This window comes from Pan troglodytes, chromosome 1 (genome assembly GCF_028858775.2).
Source record: "Pan troglodytes isolate AG18354 chromosome 1, NHGRI_mPanTro3-v2.0_pri, whole genome shotgun sequence".
NCBI lineage: Eukaryota > Metazoa > Chordata > Mammalia > Primates > Hominidae > Pan > Pan troglodytes.
In genome coordinates, this window is record NC_072398.2 from 145791944 (window position 1) to 145806222 (window position 14279).

The following is a 14279-nucleotide window of genomic DNA, read 5'->3' on the forward strand; positions in this document are numbered from 1 at the left end:
TTCTGGAAATTTATGCAAAGGCAATGATAATTTGAAAGGAAAAAGGATGAAAATATGTGAATTCTATGACAATTTTTTAATAACAATGAACACTTGGGAAGGATTTAAGGTGTCAGTGGGGAGTGCTCACCACTGCCCCCACCCTGGTCAAGCCATCCTAAGCTGTGCCTGGATGGCTGTGTGTAAGGAACATGGCTGTGCTTTGGTCAAGGATAGGACGAGGTAAACATCCACAGGGACTCAGCGAGTTTAGAGCGCAGGCATATAACTCCACTTGTTATCACAGCTATGTAGCCATAACATGGGAAGGTCATCCCTTGGCTCTAAGCCCCTATTGTCTGTAAAAGGTATAATTGCCCTGTTGACATCATGCAGGCTTGCTGACACCCAGAGAGAGAGAGAGAGAGCCAGAGTTGTCCCTCTTGGAGATTGACAGTGGGGAGCCAGGACACAGCTCGGCTTGCTCATGCCCAGAGAGAGGAAGAGTTAAGCTGCTGACCCCGAAGGCAAGGGAGAGTCGGCCATGCAGCTGTGTGGGGGAGCCGCCAGACTAAGCACCTGAGACAGGGCAGACAGTGTAGAGAGCTAGTGTAAGAAAGCTGTTGATGAGAGCTGCTGCTGAGTAAAATCATCTTTCACCTGCCTACGGTCCCCTGAGTGTTCTTTCTGCTCATCCACCCACTCCCCTTGGACCTCAGCATGGGCTAGAACCTGACCCCAAGCATGAAATTTGGCTCAGTCGTGAACCTGACATTATGGTAGCCTCCACGTAGTCTCTGCTTCTTGCCCTTGCCCCTGCCATCTACTCTCCACTTAGCAGCCAGAGTGATCCTTTCAAAATGAAATCAAACTGCTTCCTTGCTTCATTTCAAAATGCTCCCACCACCCTCACTGCTCCACCCTGGTCTGAACCACAACCTCCTGGGGCCTGGATATAGCAATACCTCCCTAAATGGTTTTCCCTCTTCCATCTTCTTTCCCCTTAGCACGGAAGTGAAAGTGCTTCTTTTCAAATCACAAATCAGATCATGTCACTCTGCTCAGAACCTTCCAGTGGCTTCCCGTCTGACTCAGCACACCCATATGACTCAACACACAAGGAGTTCATCTCCTTCCAGTTACACTGAGCATTTTTGTTGGTTGCTGGCTGTACTCATAATGCTCTCTCCTTATATCCACACGGTTCACTCCCTCACTTCCTTTAAGCATAAATCAAATCCCTTATCTTGGTATTGACAAGCCAAGAACAGACTCCTCCAAAGTGAGCAGTGAGGTCATGACCACCCTAGTTTAAATTTTACCAATCCATACAGCCTCATCCTACTTCCCTGTTTTATTTTTTCCTCTTAGCATTTATCATCTTCTAATAAATTAAATAACTTAGATATAGCCAGGCATGGGGGATCACGCCTGTAATCCCAGCACTTTGGGAGGTTGAGGTGGGCAGATCACCTGAGGTCAGGAGTTCAAAACCAACCTGGCCAATGTGGTGAAACCTTGTCTCTACTAAAAGTACAAAAATTAGCTGGGCGTGGTGGCGTGTGCCTGTAGTCCCAGCTACTCAGGAGGCTGAAGCAGGAGAATCGCTCGAACCCGGGAGGCAGAAGTTGCAGTAAGCTGAGATGGTGCCATTGCACTCCAGCCTGGGCAACAGAGTGAGGCTCCATCTCAAAAAAATAAATTAATTAATTATTTTTTTAAAATAACTTAGATATAGCCGGGTGTGGTGGCATGCGCCTGTAATCCCAGCTACTGGGGAGGCTGAGGCAGCAGAATCACTTGAACCTGGGAGGAGGAGGTTGCAGTGAGCAGAGATCGTGCCACTGCACTCCAGCCTGCATGAGAGAGCGAGATTCTGTCTCCAAATAAATAAATAAATAAACTTAGATAAAATTTTTCAAGTGCCTACCTCATCTGCCCCAAACACACATAAACTAAAATATAAATTCCATGAGGAAAGAGATTTTTATTGGTTTTGTTCACAGCTGTTTTCCTAGCACCTAGAACAGTGTCTGGCACATAGTGGACATTCAAAAAACATTTGTCAAATGAAAGGATTCATCCTAAAGTTAAGGATGGTTAAGTAAATCGGATGGAAGACGATGAAAAATTAAGCAATTAGAAAAAAACTGTCCATGTATAATGTGTCAACATGGAAACAGGACATAATGTAAACATCAGAATCCCTGTGCTGTGATTCTGGTTTTTGTGGCTCTGGTTACATTGTTTTTTTGTGTGTGTGTGTGTGTTTTTCGCTTTCCCGTTTCTTAAACATTGGCGTTCCCAAGTTTCTCCTTGGTCCTCCTGTCATTTTTATCTACTCTCGTAGCTTCAAATACCATCTAGTTTATAGTTTATTTAGCATGTTGTCCAAGCGATCGTCTTGGGCCCAGGGCTCTACCTGTAGCTTTTCATCCACACTTCTCAGGTTGCTTCTTACACAGCGCCATAGTAGTTACAATACGGTCTGGGGATAGTCGTCTCTTCATCAGTCTCCCCCTATAAAATGGAGGACTCATAGTATAAGTTGCCTAGAACATATTAGTAAGGACTCAATAAATGTTTGAGTAGGATGAGCTGGGTGGCTCATGCCTGTAGTCCCTGCACTTTGGGAAGCCGAGGAGGGTGGATGGCTTGAGCCCAGGAGTTTGAGACCAGCCTGGGCAACATGGCGAAACTCCATCTCTATAAAAAATACAAAAAAATTAGCTGGACTCCCAGCTGCTTGGTGGCTGAGGTGGAAGGATCGCCTGAGCCCTGGAGGTGGAAGCTGCAGTGAGCCGAGATCGCACCACTGCACTCCAGCCTGGGCGACAGAGTGAGATCCTGTCTCAATAAATAAATAAATAAATAAATAAATAATCAGTTGAGTGCATACTGTGTGCCAACTACCTTTAAGAACTTTACATATGATCCCGGCAGCCCTAAAAGGTAAGCATATCTGTCTCCATTACACAGATTAACTAATAAGGAAAAACTATGTTTATAATGAACAGTGACCAAAAAGTATGCAAACGTTAAATTAAGTGTTAAAGTGGTGGGATTGTAGGTGGTTTCTTTTTTTCTTTAAAAAATTTGTTTAGTATTGTAGTTAGGCTGTTTGTGTGTATGCATGTGTATGTGTGTATGAGTGCGTTTGTGTGTGACCAAAACAGTAACTGGCAAACATAACAACAGGAAATTGTAGGGCAGGGTCTGGGAAAAGGGGAGGAACCCAAGGTACTGACAAGCCCATACCGGACTCCCCCGAAGTGAGCAGGCAGCAAAGGCTGAGAGTGCCAGCTGCCTGGGCACTGACGGACCCCACCCACGGAAACGATGCCTTATGAGGAAGCTAACCCGGGCCACTTACCGACGACCTGCGCAGGCGTGGCTTGAGGAAACGCCCGCTGTGGGCGGAGCCACCCGAAAGGCTCCGGTCGGGGCGGGAACAGGATCGGCCCGCGGGCTGGCGACGATAGGCTGCCGCAGAGACAGGGCGGGCTCTGCTAAGGGACGCGCCTCGCCGTGGGGCGGTGCCTGCGCCTGAGCCTCTACGAGAGGGAGGGAACGCTGCTCCGAGCTCCGCGTCGACCTCAGAGGCGGGGCCGGAAGCGCTACGGTTTGACCCCCGAGTCCCTCTGTTCCCGAAGGGGCGGCCGTCTTTCTCCCGACCCGCTCCGCCTCCTCTCCTTCTTCCCCATTACCCAGAGGCCGAAGCCCCCAGCCAGGGCGGGGCGGCGCAGCCCGAGCTCCCGGACCCGGAAGAAGCGCCATCTCCCGCCTCCACCATGGAGCCCACCGCACCGTCCCTCACCGAGGAGGACCTCACTGAAGTGAAGAAAGACGTGAGTAACGCAGCTGTGCCCAGGGCGGGCGGGGGCGGGCTGCAGCCCAGCGGGAGAGGAAAGCGGAAGCCTGGAGTCCGAGGACAAGGAGGATCCTCCAGGTCGGAGGAGCGGAAAGTCCTAGCACAGGAAGACTGTGGCGAGCCCTGCATCCGAGGGACCTTGGTGGCAGTGATCCTCCAGTGATCTGTCAATCCAGGTTTTACATCGCTAAACGCAGAGCTTGGGCTTTGTTGCCAAGTGGAGTTTTGATTCTTGCCCACTCCTCACTCATCTCCTCATGCTTTCCCCCTAACTGGGTTCTTGGAGATGCTTCGTTAGGGACTGGCGGCTCAGATTCATCCTTAAGTCAGGCTGCCTAGGCTGCTCACTCAGCCTAGGGCGAAGGCTGTACCAAGTAAAGGATCCCAAGCAGTGGACCAAAAATGTGAAGCTCTTTTGCATAGGGGGCTTGAGGAAGCTCAACAGCTGAAAGCACAACCTGGAATTCCCCTAGTAAGCAGACGCCCACATATTTAAATTGGGGTTGGGGGAGTGAATACACGTAGCTGAGAATTAATGTACAGGTAAACGTCGAAAATATTCAGCAGCTAAATTATGCTCTTCTCGGATAGTGCAGAACCACATAAACCTTCATATTTATTTGTAACGAATGGCTTTGTTGAGATATGACATTCTTTTTCCTTTGCGTTTACTTGTTTTGTCAGATGAGACCTATATGAGTATCACTAAAATACTTTATCTGAAGTCAAGTGAAAAACAGAAACTCAACATGAAACGTGTTCTTATTGAACACTGCAGTACTTTTACAAAGTCATTTTGATGAACTGGACAGGATGGCAACTTTTTAAATGTTCATCCACTTCAAATCCCTTCCTCTTCCCTGTAAGGTTTATTACACTGTACTCACAATTGGTGTGACTCACCAGCAGAAGGAAACTGGATATGACTGGGAGTTGTGCTTAGTTTCCTCATTCAACAGAGATTTATGGAGCACTTGCTATATGGAAAGCACTGGCCTTGGGTCTGGAAGGATACAAAAAAATGAAGATCAGTTTCCTGCTTTACATTCTAGTTGAGATAAGAATGGAACATAAATAACTACTGTAGAATAAATGTTGTCTTATTCATGGTGAGTGCCAGTAAAACTTTGAACTTCCAAGAGCTAGGCCTCCTATGTTCCAGATGCTGTGTCACACAGTTTACAATGTTCCCACTTAACCTTCGCAACAGCCTCTAAAGAAGATAATTGCCATTCCCATTTTACAGCTAATAAAACAGGAACTGAGAAATTACAAGTGGAAGGAAATAAGATCTGTATACAAGTACAGATGTGAAGAGTGGCTTCCAGGTCTTTGTTTTTCTCTGTCAATTCATTGATGTTATCTGTCTTCAGGATTTCATTTTACGCCTATATCAGAAATAAATAACCTTGAGGAAACCATGGATGGGTTTCAAAAGGTCTATGAGAAAAACTATGTGCATGCTTTTTTCTTAGAGATTTTTTTCATGATATTTTCAAAATGTCTTCTGATCTTAGAAAGTTTTAAAATTATCCACATATTTGGACTTTTCTCTCCACTCTAGGTCCTTATTTCCAAATGTCTACTGGAAATCTACTTTTATATCCTACAGATTGCTCACCTTGTCAAAAAATTGAACTTTTACTATCCTTTTCCCAAAGTTGCTTACTGTTGCTGCTGTATTGCCTTTCTTGATGAATGGTGTGCTACCACCCTTTGTCTTGGGACCTCCCACTTCTTTAGTGTCTCCCCCTTCTCCTATCTAGTTATTTGCCTCATTGTGTTAGTTGGATTTAGTACAGTTTAATAAATATGGATTACATGCTACTGTGAGGCTGATACTGTGGTTGGTTCTAACAGTTCAAAAATTAAAAATGAAAACACAATCCTAACTTGAAAAGAGCTCAATTTCTTGAGGGGGATTGTTTTAAATCACAAAATAAGTGCAGTGAGTTTTGCATTCACCTGAAACATTAACTACTTGGTGCCCTAGTAAGTGCAGGATATACAGTGTTGGCTAAAACATACCTCGTAGCTGCCTGCTTCAAACAGAGATGTTAGTTTAAAACAAATCAATAAATTTTGTTTTCATTATTGCAGTTACTATGAAGGAATCCAACAGTGCCAAGACAATAATAGGGGAAATCGACTTGAGATAGGATGGTCAGGAGAGGTTACATTTAAACTGATTCCTGAAAGATTTGACAGAACTGAGGGAAGAGCATTCTGGGCAGAATGGAATTTGTCAAGGACCTAAAATAGGCAAGACCCTGGTGACTTGGGGAAATCGGAGGAAGGCAGAGGGTAATCTGAAGTGAAGTTAGGAAGGTGGGCTAGAGCCATTTTCATGAAGAGCCTTTTAGTAAAGTATCTGGGGTTTTTTTCCCCCCAAGTATAGTAGGGACTTGTTGAAGAATTGTATAGTTTAAAGATCCCTCTGCCTGTTTCATGGACTGAGGAGAACAAGAATCAGAACAGGGAAGCCAGTGAGCAGGCTCTTGGAATCTATAGAGATGAATGAGGATGGTGATTTGGATCAGGGTGAAGGCAGTGGAGATGGATGGAGCAGGAGAATTCCAGATGCAGTTTTTGAAATAGAAATGATATGACCTGGTGATGGATTGAACATGGGAGTTGAGGAAGAGGATGTAATTAGATTAGTACATGGAAATGTCAGATCAGCAATTACATCTTCAAAGTCAAAGATCAGAAGAGAGATCTGAGCTAGAAATGTAAGTGTGGAATTGAATGATTTTACCTAGAAAGCTGCGAGCTAGAAATATAAGTGTGGAATTGAATGATTTTACCTAGAAAGCTGCGAGCTAGAAGAGAAAAATGGTGTAAAACCCTTTAAAGAGAAGAATTTTAAAAAGTGAATTGTTAGCTTGAAAGTAGGGTAACAACAACAACAAGAAAATGATTGAAAAGTTGTATCCACAGAGATGGGAAGAAAACCAGGAGAGTGTGGTATTCATGTAACAATTTTCTTGTTTCAGGGAGGGAGTAGTCAACTGTGTTTATGCAGCTGAAAAATGAAATGAAGACTGAAAAGATTTGGCAATAAGGGGGTCATTGGTGACTTCGAGAAGAATACTGGGGCAGGATGGAAATGTCTGGGAATGAATTGGGAAATGAGGTGAAAGAAGTGGAGTCCTGGTGTATAGAAAGATGAAGTGTATACACAAGGTGCTACAAGGACAGAGGAGGGGGTGCCTAACTCATTCTGGGGAGTTAGGTAAACCTTTCCAAAGAAGATGACCACTGACCTAAATCTTAAAGGACAAATAGGGGCTTTAGGGTCTGATAAAAGAAGACAAAATACGTAAGGAAATGTAGAGAGACAGATAGTTTTAGGTAGAGCATACATTTTCAGGACAAAGGTAGTGATAGATTAAGCTGGAGAGGTAGGTAGGAGCCATATTATCATAGAACCTTGTCTTCCATAATTAGTTATTATTGAGTACTTACTGTGTACAGAGACTATGCGTGGCCTTCATATATAGTATTCCCATTTAGTCCTCCTTGATGTCCTGTGAGTTAAGTTTTTAATCCTTACTTTATCAATAACATACCTGAAGCTTGGAGTGGTGAAGTAACTTGGCCCAGCTCTCACAAGGGTGAGTACTAGATTCAAGATTTGCACTGAGGTTGGTCCAACTTTAGAGCCATGCCCTTAACTTTTCTACTCTTCTGCCACGTAAAGGAACTTTATCCTTTAAGACAGGGCAGAACATTGTTTTTAATTTTTTTTCTAAATTAACAAAATTTCAATATTAGAATTTGCTGGGCACAGTGGCCCACACCTATAATCCCAACAACTCAGGAGGATAAGGTGGGAGGATTACTTAAGGCCAGGATCAAGACCAGCCTAGGTACTGTAGCAAAGATCCCTTCTCTACAAAAAAAAAAAAAATTAAAAATTAGCCGGGCATGGTGGCTCACACCTGTAGTCCTAGCTACTCAAGAGGCTAAGATGGGGATCACTTGAGTCTAGGGATTCCAGGCTGCAGTGAGCTATGATCAAGCCACTGCACTCCAGCCTAGGTGACAGAGTGAGATCCTTAAAAAAAATTTAGTAAAATTCATATAATACTCCAGATTTCCATTTTCTCCTGAAGGAGAAATGTTGAGGAGGGGGAAGGAAGTAGTAAGTGCAGCTAGGTTTCTATTGTTAATAGTCCATGCCAGATATGATAAGGACCAGGTCCTGGACATAGTTATTTGCTCACTCTGCGCTTTTCCTGTATTTGACCTATAATCTTTTTTTTCTGGGCCCGATCACATTGTTTTATAATTATTACCTGTGATATGTATTCCCAGCTAGACCATGAGCCCTTTGCATGTAGGATTCAAATCTTGTTCATCTTTGTATACTCAGTGCTCAGCATTCGGCATATTAGGAATTTAGATTTGTAAAATACTTGTCATGTGAATAAACAAGTAAATGTGGAACTTCGTAGACCAAGAACCACAGGAACCCTTCACCTAGCCTACTTTCCTGCCATCATATACTAGGGTACTTGAAGACGTTCCATTACCTTTGTCATTATTACTAACATATATTGATCACTTACTATGTACCAAGCACTTTTCTAAGCACTTTGCATGTCTTTATTCCTCATATAACAGTCAGCTGAGGAAACAAGCACAGAGGAGTTAATTACTTGCCCAAGATCATATATCTAGTAAATAGAGGAGCTAAAATACAGTCACCGGTACCAAATTATTAATGCCATTTATTGAGATCAACATGGATTTTCTACTAATTAAGCTCTCAGGCACTTCTCAAATCTAGGTTTGCTTTTTTATGGTGTCCTTTTTCTTTATTTCTTTCATTTTTCCAACACTCCCTATTCCCCACACATCTTTCCATCTCCCTTCCACCAAGACTGATTCACTGAGTTAGACTGTAGTCTTTCCAGCTGACCCCAAAGACAGATACATTATGGGCTCTTTCAGTTTAGGGTTTTGTTTTTTGTTTTTAACAGTTTACTCTAAGGAAATGGAGTAATTAATAACAAACATGAGAAAGTTACAGACTGTGAGACCTCTCACTAAGTTATTGGTCCTGACTAATTCTGCATTCCTTGCCAACTGATAGCTAAAATGTACAGTAGTCTTTGCCCTCATCTTTACTCCCGAAGATGGCCCTCAACAGACCTCCCTGTTTCCAAGGACCCAGGCCCTCTAGATTCAGCTGGTCCCTCTTCACAACAGCCTGGTCTTGGTTTTTAGGTTTGAAGGTGAGATCAAAGCAGTGAGGAATGTCTAGGACCTACTTGTGTCTACTTGGACCTTCATCTTAATTAGCATGCATTTTAGAAGGCCTGAGCCTCCTGACTTTAGAACATTGTCTCACACCAGCTAAGACTGCCAACTAATAGTCAGTATGTGATTTTCTTAGATGTTACAAAATAACGTTGAACCATATTTTATGTCTTTTAGGCCTTAGAAAATTTACGTGTATACCTGTGTGAGAAAATCATAGCTGAGAGACATTTTGATCATCTACGTGCAAAAAAAATACTCAGTAGAGAAGACACTGAAGAAATTTCTTGTCGAACATCAAGTAGAAAAAGGGCTGGAAAATTGTTAGACTACTTACAGGAAAACCCAAAAGGTCTGGATACCCTTGTTGAATCTATTCGGCGAGAAAAAACACAGAACTTCCTGATACAGAAGATTACAGATGAAGTGCTGAAACTTAGAAATATAAAACTAGAACATCTGAAAGGTAAGATATCTTAATTATGTAAGAGCTAATTTAAATGTAATAATGCTTTTAAAAAATGCAGAGCAGGCCAGGTGCCTGCACTTTAGGAGGCCAAGGCAGGAGGATTGCTTGAGGTCAGGAGTTTTGAGACCAGCCTGGGCAACATAGCGAGACTTTGTCTCTACAAAAAATTAAAAAATTAGCCAGGCATGATGGTGCATACCTGTGTTTCCAGCTACTCAGGAGGCTGAGGTGGGAGGATCACTTGAGCCTGGGACATTGAGGCTATAGTGAGCCATGATTGTGCTACTGCACTCCAGTCTGGGCAACAGAGCAAGACCCTGTCTCAAAAAAGCAAAACAAAAACAGAAATGATCATTTTGCTTTCAAAAAGTTTAAACTTCAAAATTATATTCAATTTGCACTTATTTTACCTTATATGACACTGTTACATTGAAAAAGTGGACTATCTCTCAATATCCTGTATTTGTATTCATTTAATACCATTTATAGAAAACTATTATGAAATCCCTGCATACATAAGGATTTGTTTCTAAAGTCAGTAGAATGTAAAGTTAATCTATTCAAGAGTAAGCTCTGAAAATACTGTACATCACACATAAAGAACAGTATTTAGGCAAAGTATTGTAAAAGTCCAACTCTGCTAGTTTTTCTTGTGATCACCAGTTGATCACAAGATGAAGTAATTGGCATATGTTTATAGGAATCACGTTGCATAAAATATTCATGACTTTAAACTAGTCTGGCAAGATGTGAAAGCATGGAAACAGATTAAGAGAATAGCAGATTCACCTGTCCCATTTCACTCTCACTCCAGAATATACACTCACTGACTGGAATATTGTGTGGAATTGCCTACACAATTTAAATCCCCAACCCGCTCCTGCCTCTGTTCCTCACTGTCTCTCTCCAGAGCACATAAATGTGCATGTGATGTTCTACAGCTCTTCTAGGCATTAGGGATACAGAAAAGAATAATTTAGGGCTCTGCCCTTAAGGAACTCATAGTCTATAAGTGTCCCCTTGCTGGGACACATTACAAGTTTTCCCTTTTGAGCCATATCTAAGAAAGTAGTTTGTATAGCATGGAATAGACATGCTGACTGTATTGTGAGGTTGAAAAACTAGTGGAAGAAGTGACATGTAAGTGCCCTTTATACACTATGCAGGTTTTGCCTAAAAATTGTCAACTCAGGGTTTCTGTGCCTGTAGGTTGAATATTTGCTAAGCCTAACAGAAGGGTAAATTGTATTTGTGTTTATTCTTTCAATCCTCTGGATAATGGTTAACTATACCCTTTGGATATCATAAAATTCTTTGATGGTATCTAAGTTGTTTTCTGCTGTAGCAATACCTGAGACTGGGTAACTTTTAAAGAAAAGAAATGTATTCATTTCTTACAGTTCTGGAGGCTGGTTAAGTCCAAGACCATGGCGCCAGCATCTGGCAAGGGTCATGCATGGTGGAAGGGCAGAAGATGGAAGAGCAAGGGAGGGCAAGAGTGTGAAAGAGAAGAAAAAGGAGTCGAACTCCCAAAATAACTAACCCATTCCCGTGATAATGGCATTAGTCCAGGGCAGAGCCCTCATGACCCTGTTGCCTCCCAAAGGCCTCAGCTCCTAACACTGCTGCAGTGGCAACCAAGTTTCCAACATGTGAACTTTTGGCGGATACATTCGTACCCCAGCTGATGGGAACAACCACTGTCATTTGAGTAAACTGTGAGGTTGAGAAACAGGACATTATCTATTGAATTGTAGTTCTAACTTTCCCACAAAGTAGTCCTGGAATGTTGGACATGACTTAACTGTCCTGTGCCTTTTTTTCTCTCTCTCTTTTTTTTTTTTTTTTTTTTTTTTTTTTTGAGACGGAGTCTTGCTCTTGTCACCCAGGCTGGAGTGCAATGGCATGATCTCAGCTCACTGCAACCTCTGCCTCCCAGGTTCAAGCAATTCTCCTACTTCAGCCTCCTGAGTAGCTGCGATTGCAGGCACCTGCCACCACGCCTGGCTAATTTCTGTATTTTTAGTAGAGATGGGGTTTCGCCATGTTGGCCAGGCTGATCTCAAACTCCTGACCTCATGATCTGCCCACTTTGGCCTCCCAAAGTGCTGGGATTACAGGCGTGAGCCACCATGCCCCACCCTTTTTTCTCATCTTTAATAATAGACTATCCTAGGTGACCTCTAAAATTCCTTTTAGTTCTAATATCCTATTATTCAAGAATTAGCCATTGTCATTGATCAACAGATAGAATTTTAGCATCTGCCCTGTTTACATTTTTTTATTAGCTACTATTTTTTGTACCAGAATACTAAAGAATATTTATTGTGAAAGCTATTTCTTATTTTATAAAAAATTTTAGGTGGTTAAGTTTATATGTACACTGTACCTTAAATGAGAATTACGGCATGTCGTTTAACTTCCACGAGACTATTTTGTTATATAGAAAATGCAAATAATAGTATACTTCATGGTTGTTGAGAAAAGCAAATTAGATTTGAAATAGATTATGACGGAAATTACAAGTTGCTATTTAAATTTTGATTGTGGGGTAACTAGCTTGTAATCTTTAACAAGTCACAAGATGGACAGTGACTCCATTTTTTTAGTTACTTTTTCATTTACATCTGAATAATTTTATTGTAGGACTAAAATGTAGCAGTTGTGAACCTTTTCCAGATGGAGCCACGAACAACCTCTCCAGATCAAATTCAGATGAGAGTAATTTCTCTGAAAAACTGAGGGCATCCACTGTCATGTACCATCCAGAAGGAGAATCCAGCACGACGCCCTTTTTTTCTACTAATTCTTCTCTGAATTTGCCTGTTCTAGAAGTAGGCAGAACTGAAAATACCATCTTCTCTTCAACTACACTTCCCAGACCTGGGGACCCAGGGGCTCCTCCTTTGCCACCAGATCTACAGTTAGAAGAAGAAGGAACTTGTGCAAACTCTAGTGAGATGTTTCTTCCCTTAAGATCACGTACTGTTTCACGACAATGACACTTTATTGCCTTTTAATTTTTAATGATGACAAAAAATGTTTTAAAGAATATGACTTTTTATAAAACGGCTGTAATCATTTGTTTACATTTGATGCATGTCTTTTAAAATGCAATGTAAGCATACTTTGTAAATAGGATTTTTAGAATTAAAAAAGCATACTTCTAGGATAGCTAACTGTAAATCATGTTGATCATGTACTTTTTAGTAATTTCTTTTTTTCCTTTTTAAGGTCTTTCAGTATTTTTTTAAATATTTTCTATTTTAAGACTGATTTTAATAGGGAATATATCTCTATTTGAGAATAGACCCTTACTGGGAAGAATGTTTTTTCCTCAGTGCATTTGTGCTAGAAATTTTCAAGAGTCTTAATAGTCTTTGCCAGTCATTCAGTAGCAAATTTTCAGCATTAAGCTGTTCCTGTTCAGTAATAAAACCGATCACTGATGGGAAAACTGCCAATATAGAAAAATAAAAATCTCTTTTCCACTCCATTGTCGTATAGGCACTTAAACAGCCTCTTTTTGATACTGGAGGAACACTTGATGGAGTGTGAGCCACCTAAGATCTCAGTTTGCCAAAATTCATTTCTAATTAACCTTACTAATTATACTACTTTGTTAGGATTTTCACATTCTTGGCTTAATCATTTTCATTCCTAAAGAAAAATATCTTGGCCTAAACCTCAGTTATTACATGTAATTTGATGAGGTATTTTTTCCTTTTTTCTTTTTCTTTTTTTTTTTTTGAGACAGTCTTGCTCTATCGCCCAGGCTGGTGTGCAGTGGCACATTCTAGGCTCACTGCAACTTCTGCCTCCCATGCTTACATGATCCTCTCACCTCAGCCTCTCAAGTAATATAGCTGGGACTACAAGTGTGTGCCACCATGCCTCACTAATTTTTGTATTATTTTTGTAGAGACGGGGTTTTGCCATGTTGGCCAGGCTGGTCTTGAACTCCTGGACTCAAGCAACCTACCCAGCGTGGCCTCCCAAAGTGCTGGGATTACAGACATGAGCCACCTCACCTAGCCTGATGAGATTTTTAAAAAATATTTTCTCTGTACTTTTCATTCTCTTTTAATGAGGACCAATGTACAGTTGAAATAACTGGAACAAATTATTTTTGGTGTGTGTGAAAATTCTGTTTTTAATGCTATTTGAACAAGTGGGCCATTAGCCAGATTTGTCTTTTTGTTGTAAAACAAAATTTGACTAATTTTACATGTTTATAAATCTTATGCTCTCACTGTTTGTTTTTATTTAAATTACAATTTTATCTGTTTCCTGACATTGTCTCCTATATATTTCTATTATTAATTGCAAAAACGTAGAAATGGAAATTTTGCTATCAACAATAAAATTTTTTTAAAGTAGTGAGTGCTATTTTGGAGTTCCAAATTTTCAATAGGAAGTATCTAAAACTTTTTTTAATACGTGCCATTATCTATAGAAAACATTACTTCAGGTTGTGAGATTGAGTTACATTTCTGGATGGACTGATGAATTTATCCAACATGAAGAAGATTGGCATATTAGCTTTAAAAATTTTTAAAGATTGGATTTTTTTTAGTATAAACATTTTCTAAGGATTATAGAGAAATGTTTCACCTCCAATGCATAGCAAAAATAGTGGTGTTAGAAAGAAAATAGGTTACATTTAAGGAAGGTGCTTTAAAAAGCAGAAGC

General features: G+C 41.2%; 1 protein-coding gene across 2 annotated transcripts; it reads left to right on the forward strand.

Annotated features, from left to right (window-relative positions):
- The first annotated feature begins 3378 nt into the window (after positions 1-3378).
- On the forward strand, positions 3379-13966 carry BCL10 (BCL10 immune signaling adaptor). 2 transcript variants are annotated; one of them, XM_513526.8, is made up of 3 exons: positions 3379-3827; positions 9296-9584; positions 12234-13966. In XM_513526.8, exons 1-3 carry the CDS (start codon positions 3771-3773, stop codon positions 12587-12589), a joined length of 702 nt encoding a protein of 233 aa, XP_513526.2. In that variant the 5' UTR covers positions 3379-3770; the 3' UTR covers positions 12590-13966. The 2 variants fall into 2 exon arrangements, with proteins under 2 accessions (XP_513526.2, XP_009422751.1); XM_009424476.5 differs by having other exon boundaries at positions 3697-3827; positions 12267-13966.
- Positions 13967-14279: the final 313 nt, after the last annotated feature.

Coding starts and splice junctions, on each gene's coding strand:
- BCL10 (XM_513526.8), top strand. CDS start 3,771: ATGGAGCCCACCGCACCGTCCCTCACCGAGGAGGACCTCACTGAAGTG. Junction 3,828..9,295: donor TCACTGAAGTGAAGAAAGAC/GTGAGTAACGCA, acceptor TATGTCTTTTAG/GCCTTAGAAAATTTACGTGT. Junction 9,585..12,233: donor AAAACTAGAACATCTGAAAG/GTAAGATATCTT, acceptor ATTTTATTGTAG/GACTAAAATGTAGCAGTTGT.